The 6,454-nt window shown below is 38.1% G+C and overlaps 1 protein-coding gene across 1 annotated transcript; it reads left to right on the top strand.

Annotated features, from left to right (window-relative positions):
- Window positions 1-4,308: 4,308 nt before the first annotated feature.
- Window positions 4,309-5,142, top strand: LOC108979771 (kirola-like). The gene is made up of 2 exons (XM_018950518.2): window positions 4,309-4,556; window positions 4,660-5,142. The coding sequence occupies exons 1-2, from the start codon at window positions 4,364-4,366 to the stop codon at window positions 4,935-4,937; spliced, it is 471 nt and encodes a 156-aa protein (XP_018806063.1). The 5' UTR covers window positions 4,309-4,363; the 3' UTR covers window positions 4,938-5,142.
- The last annotated feature ends 1,312 nt before the right edge of the window (window positions 5,143-6,454 follow it).

The following is a 6,454-nucleotide window of genomic DNA, read 5'->3' as shown; positions in this document are numbered from 1 at the left end:
TTTGTGCTTGTTGTACGGCCTTAAATTAGGCCAACAAGCAGAACCAAATACCCGTAAGAAGGAGTAATCGGGTGTGAGGTGGAACAAGGCCTGAAAAGGAGAGATGTTATTTAAAAGTGAGGTGGGCATCCGATTGATGAGGAAGGTGGCTGTTTGGAATGCCTCAACCCAGTACATAGACGGCATGGAAGAATGAGCAAGAAGTGAGAGTCCCGTCTCGACAATGTGACGGTGACGACGCTCGACACTCCCATTTTGAGGATGAGAGTAGGGGCAGGAAATTCTATGAGAAATACCAAACTGTTTAAGGATAGTATTGAGCGGGCGGAACTCTCCTCCCCAGTCGGATTGAATGGATATAACATTTGAGGAAAATGTATTACTGACATAACGTAAGAAGGCAAGAAAAATTGAAACCACATCAGATTTTGCATGCAACGGAAAAAACCATATATATTTGGTGAAGTCGTCTACAATAGAGAGGTAATATCTGAAACTCTTGGTGGACAGCACAGGCGCTGGTCCCCATACATCTAAAAATAAAAGTTGAAAGGGAGATGAAGAACGAGAAGGAGAGGGAGGATGGGGAAGAACATGAGACTTTGCTTGTAAGCATGCAGAACAAACAAACGAGGACATAGTAGTAGAAGTAGGTAAATGAAAATTGCGGATAGTGAGTGAAGTGACACGGGGGTTGGGATGGCCCAAACGATAGTGTCAAATCTGAGATGAAGTTCGTTCTCCAATAAGTGCATGAGGAAAAACAGGGGTGACATGTTTGTGAGGTGGCTGTGTCGTTGGGTTAGCCTCTGCACCAGCTTGAAGAACATATAGCCCATCTTTAACATTGCCTTGAAGAAGTACCTCCCGGGTGCATAAATCCTTCACAAAAAAACCAGAAGAGTGAAATTCAAAAAACACAGCATTATCATGACAGAATTGTCTAACAGAAAGCAGATTTCTAGTGATCAAAGGAACATGTAATAAATTTTTGAGAAAAAATTTTCGAGAAGAGAAAGAGAGTTCAGCCATGCCAGTGTTTTGAATGGGGAGCACAGATCCATCCCCAATGCTCACTTGATCCGAACCAATGTAAGGAGTAGAGTTGATGTTCAAATTGGCAAAATCAGAGGTAAAATGATTCGTAGCAGCGGTATCCGAAAACCAATTAGAGACAGAAGGAGGAACATATGGGAAGGCAGTATAGTTGGCGTGAAGAGAGGGAGGGGGAGGAGTTTGATAAGAGTGATCAAAACGATAGTAACAAGACAGAGCAGAGTGACCAGATTTTTGACAAACTTGGCACGTTGGTCGTTGAGAGAAGTTGGAAGAGAGGTTGTTGAAATGAGGAGTGAAAGAACCACGACCTCTGCCACGGCCTCGCCTTCCACGGCCACGACCTCTGTTAGAGGATGAGGAGGGAAGAGAGGGCTGAGTGACAGTCGAGTGTTGGCAGAAAGAGAGGTAGCAGAGAGAAGGGAATGAGTTTGATGTGCTAGCCGTGACTCATGGTTGAGCAGATAACTGAAAACTTGAGCAGACGAGAGTGTTTCGGGACGGGTTGTGATTGAGGTGACAATAGATTCATATTCGGACCCTAGACCAGCTAAGAGGTAGATAATGAACTCAGAAGAGGAGAGGGGTCGACCAGCAGCACTGAGTGAGGACGAGAGAGCAGTAGCTTTGTGAAAGTACTCTGAAATGGTTTCAGAGCCTTTCTTCAAGGTAGCCAACTGGTATTGCGTTTGCATAATGTGAGCCGAAGATTGCGCCGAAAATAGGGAAGAAAGGGTATTCCATACTTCACGCGAGGTTGTGCATTCGAGTACTTGAGCTAGAACATTATCGGTCAGTGAGGAGTTAATAGCCGAGAGAACAAGTTGATCTTGAAGAGCCCAGTCAGTGTAAGCTGAGTTGGGTTTGCCGTCCACAGTGGGTGGAGGAGAGGAAATAGTGCCATCAATATAACCAAAGAGACGATGACCTTTAAGGAAGGGCAAAATCTGGGCTTTCCAGAGAAGAAAATTGTCAATATTGAGCTTAACGGTGACTAAATTTGTGGCAAGGTTGGTGATAGTGGTGGGAGAAGGAGAGGAATTGGATTTATTTGGAGCCATAATAGACCAGGAATGATAGACGTTTGTCTTGGACTATGCTCGTGATACCATAATGAAGTAAAGAAGGTTGCACGGAAAGTGCATGACAGAATGTCAAAGAGAAGAATCAGAATTTCAAGATTGCATTTCGTTTTTGTCTTTTCCTCAATACAATAGAGCTCCAGCAGTGAGCTATTTATAGCCAACAGTACATACACTATTTATAAGAAATGAATACAAGATTAAATCTCCACTGTACAGCTCATCAATTTTCTGTTGTGCATAACAGATTCTAGAGCTTTCCGTGAGTGGGAATTGGTTATTTCTGTACAGAGGCAGCTTTCTGTGTTGATGTAGTGCGGACACAGCCTTCTTGCAAATCCGTGGAGTCTGATGCTTCAATTCTCCCTGAGTCCTCGAAAAAAGTGAGCCTCTGTCGAGATTGTTGCTGGTTGTCGTCTCTGTTCAATTAATACATCATGATCCCCTGCCACTCGTGTGGGCTAGGACATGTGAGTATTGTGATGGCCTATTCCCCTTTGATGTAGAAACTCCTTCCTCTTGACATAGATAGGCAGGCCGTTCACGAATCATAAGGGCTTCTGAGGAGTGGAGTCGGAACGTCCATTAGACCATTCCCAACGTCCATTATGATTAACGTTGTTATATCTTAATTTTATGGTTTTACTGAGATTTCATATTTCAAAAGTTGACAAAGGATTAATTATCCTCTTACAAAAGTGGAGTGATTATAGAGAATCTCTTCAAAATATTTAGATTGCCTTGGAGAGCGACCTGCATCCAAAATATCTTGAAGTGATCACATGTGATGTGACGTGTACAAGTACGGATGGAGGTAAAGAAGTGTGACTTTTCATGCTTAATTAATGTACAAAATTATCTTTATCCAAGTGCTATCGCATTAATTTATTCCCTAAATACTCTGTTTTCCATTAGTTTCTTATCACACGGCATGACCTACATGTTACATTCTCAACATTGTTAATCATATCGATCTCAACCTTATCAAAACCAAGTCCAAGATGGTAGCCTGGTTCAAAGCCACGACTGTGACTATACGCACGTACATATATTTTAAAACGATTTTGAGCTCAGCTGGTTGCGTTAATTTCAATTCCTTGAACAAACTGAATTGAAGTGGAAAGACTCATGATGAGCAGAAGATTGTTCAAGCTTAATTATCAAAATACAGTCAAAGATCGACGTCGGCTAGTTTGCTGTTTCCGGCACGAGTGTGACTAGACCTGACCTATTAACATAGAGAAAGAAAGTAAATTAATTAATTAAAAAAATCATTAAAAAACACTATGCATGTATAAAAGCATAATGTTATGTAATATTATATTTATTTTTGGAGTTTAATATATTAATTAAGATATACAGTCTGCTTATCTTTTTCATTAAGATATTAAAAATCATTGAGATAAAATGAGTTGAAATAAAAATTAAATAAAATATTATTAAAATATTATTTTTTAATATTATTATTATTTTATGATTTAAAAAAGTTAAATTAATTATTATATTTTGTATAAAAATTTAAAAAATTTATAATAATTAAATGAGATAAATTGAAATCAACTCTGAATTCAAATAGGCTTAGAATCCATGACTTCTACCTATATTTTTTAATTACTATTATTTTTAATTATTCGTGGAGTGACGTATTATTGATGGTAAAATAAAATTTTGTTTTTTGTTTAAAACAACTATAAAAAGGCCTAATAAAAACTTCTCATTATTAAAAAATGTGGGATTTCACTTACCTTTTTTACTTATCAAAATTGAGTATCACAACTAAACCTTCGAAACAATGATATTCCAATGTTGTTTTCTTTTAGCAATTTGAAAACAAAATCTTAATTTGTCGCTTTAACTCTTAGGTTCTTGTCTTGCCATGCACGATTATGGGCTTGCCTGTGTGCCTTCTGAGGTAATAGATCTGATATTTTGAATTCAAAAGTAGAAATATTTATTTCAACCTTATCAAAACCAAAAGTTCAAGGTGTGCCACGACTGTGATATTCCTTCAGATAACAGTCAAATATCGACGTCGGCTAGCTTGCTGTTTCGAAGGGACGTGTGTGAATTTATTAACGTACAGTAAGCACTAACCCAGTCCATATTTTCCTATAAAAGCCGAAGGCCAGGATAGACAGTCTTTCATAATTCCTACTGCTAACTGCTTCGAGTCTTCGACTTGCTCGTACTAGAATATTGAAAACGTCTTATAATTGAAAGGAAAAATGTCATCTTCTCTGTCTGGTAAGTTAAGTGTTGAAATAGATGCCAAGTCACCAGCTCGTGCTTTTTATGAGGCTAACGCGAAACGATTGTACGAGATACCAAATCTTTGCCCTACCTATATACCCAAGGTTGATTTAGTAGAAGGTAAATGGGAAGAAGTGGGTGCTGTCTTTAACTGGCATCTCGTATACGGTAAGGGCCGGCAACAGATGTTTGTTGTTGATCACATGATATTTTATTAGTATAAACTGATCTCTCACGTGTCACATGTTATTTTATTGGTTTGGCTTCGTAGGGGGGAAAACTGTAATTTCCAAGGAGATACGCGAGAGCTTGGATGATGAAAAACTATCGGTTACATTCAAGGTGATAGGAGGATCATTCGTAGAGGCATTCAAAAGTTTCAAGTTCATTTCTCAGGCCTTTCCAAAGAAAGAGGGAAGCTTGGTCCGTTGGACTTATGAATATGAGAAACTTAACGCGGATATTCCAGATCCAAAGGAATTGCTTCAGTTTGCAGCTGATCTTACCAGAGAGATAGATGATACTCTTATGAAGATCAGCCAGAAGTAGATATGCACTCAAAAACATCGCATGCATATAGCATATATTAGAAATAAGTACGTTTACTTTCTGAAAAAGAAAGTACGTAAAAAGGTACCCTTTCCTGCATCTGTATTGTTGGTTTTTTTTGTTTTTGGTCATCTTAGTTTTATCGGGTACCTCGTGTCTTTCATGGTGGATCAATCCATTATATGTACTCATATGGTATCTGATCTATCTCTCTCAACTTATGCTTATAATAAGCCTACAAAGGAAACTTCCTTGTGCTTAATTTCGATCATTTTGTTGATTAAATAATGATTTCCACTTTATTATATCGTGCGTACTAGCTTATATTCTGCACTATGTGATGGTTTATATTCCTTCTGCCCTTAATTTATCATCTCTTAAACTAGCAGATCATCAAATCATGAGTTCTCATCCCGTACACACAGGGCAAGTTGGTTGGTTATGGGAATATTATGCGGGGGCTCGAGAGCATACAAAACAATAGCTTCAAGTGATCGACTATCTAGATGAAGAAACTCATTTCAATCACACTTTAATAATTCGTTTGGGTTGATGGATTTGAGAAAAAAGACTTAAGATTTTGATCTTTAAAATTTAAAATACTTGTTTGGACCATATATTAAAATTAATTTATACATCTACTTCCTACCTCCATTGAGCTCATATATTCTTACTCGATCGAGAGAAAGATGAACCTCAACTCTAAGCTCTTAAGAATTTGATAGTAGAATCTAGATCTGAGGTCTAGTTGAGAACACTGTCCGAAGATGATTGAGAATTCAAGAGAGCATCCTGACCTGTGGTGCCCCCGACTCCCATGTACGGAAACTCGAGAATCGAGACGTTCGGATGATGACAACACGGTCACGCATCCCAACGATAGTACCAAGTGTGTGTACATGCAAGAGTGTATAATGAACAACACAGTGGATAATTTAAGTAAGTCAACTAAGTACTAGAATTCTTTAAAACAAATTTACATAAGTAAAACGTGTAAAAAGAGTTATACAGTTATCTTGAAAAATATAATACAAAGTCTAGAAATATAAACGAATGATCCCATATCACTCATCTGGCAGAGCCAAATCCTCAGGCTCAACCTCAGCATCATCTGCATCAAAATCTACGTTATCATAAAACGGTACCGCAGGTAAGTATAATCCAAACAACCCTCGAGATTATAAATGCATTAATGCAACCAACAATAATGCATGCATATGATGAAATATGCATTATGCCCAAAACATCATTTTCTCCGAAAATGAATATTCTTTAACACATGCCAAAATTCCATTTTGGCCCAAAACATATCCATAAAACATTTTCCTGATATTTTCCCAAAAAATGGCCCAAAACAATAATCCATCATTTTACCAGAAAAATGATTCACATAAAATCTTTTTATCCAACACACGCTATTTTCCCAGAAAATAACCCATTATCCATTTTAACTGTATGCACCATGATCTCCCCTAGGAACCATCCGCACATCATCACACCACGAGTAACGACCGTGC

This window comes from Juglans regia, chromosome 13 (assembly GCF_001411555.2).
Source record: "Juglans regia cultivar Chandler chromosome 13, Walnut 2.0, whole genome shotgun sequence".
NCBI classification, from domain to species: domain Eukaryota; kingdom Viridiplantae; phylum Streptophyta; class Magnoliopsida; order Fagales; family Juglandaceae; genus Juglans; species Juglans regia.
This window is presented reverse-complemented; position numbering and strand designations above follow the sequence as displayed.

Bases quoted from the DNA above. Each gene is read 5' to 3' on its own strand.
- LOC108979771 (XM_018950518.2), top strand. From the start codon at position 4,364: ATGTCATCTTCTCTGTCTGGTAAGTTAAGTGTTGAAATAGATGCCAAG. The intron at 4,557-4,659 runs GTAAGGGCCGGC...TTGGCTTCGTAG, and splicing joins TAACTGGCATCTCGTATACG to GGGGGAAAACTGTAATTTCC.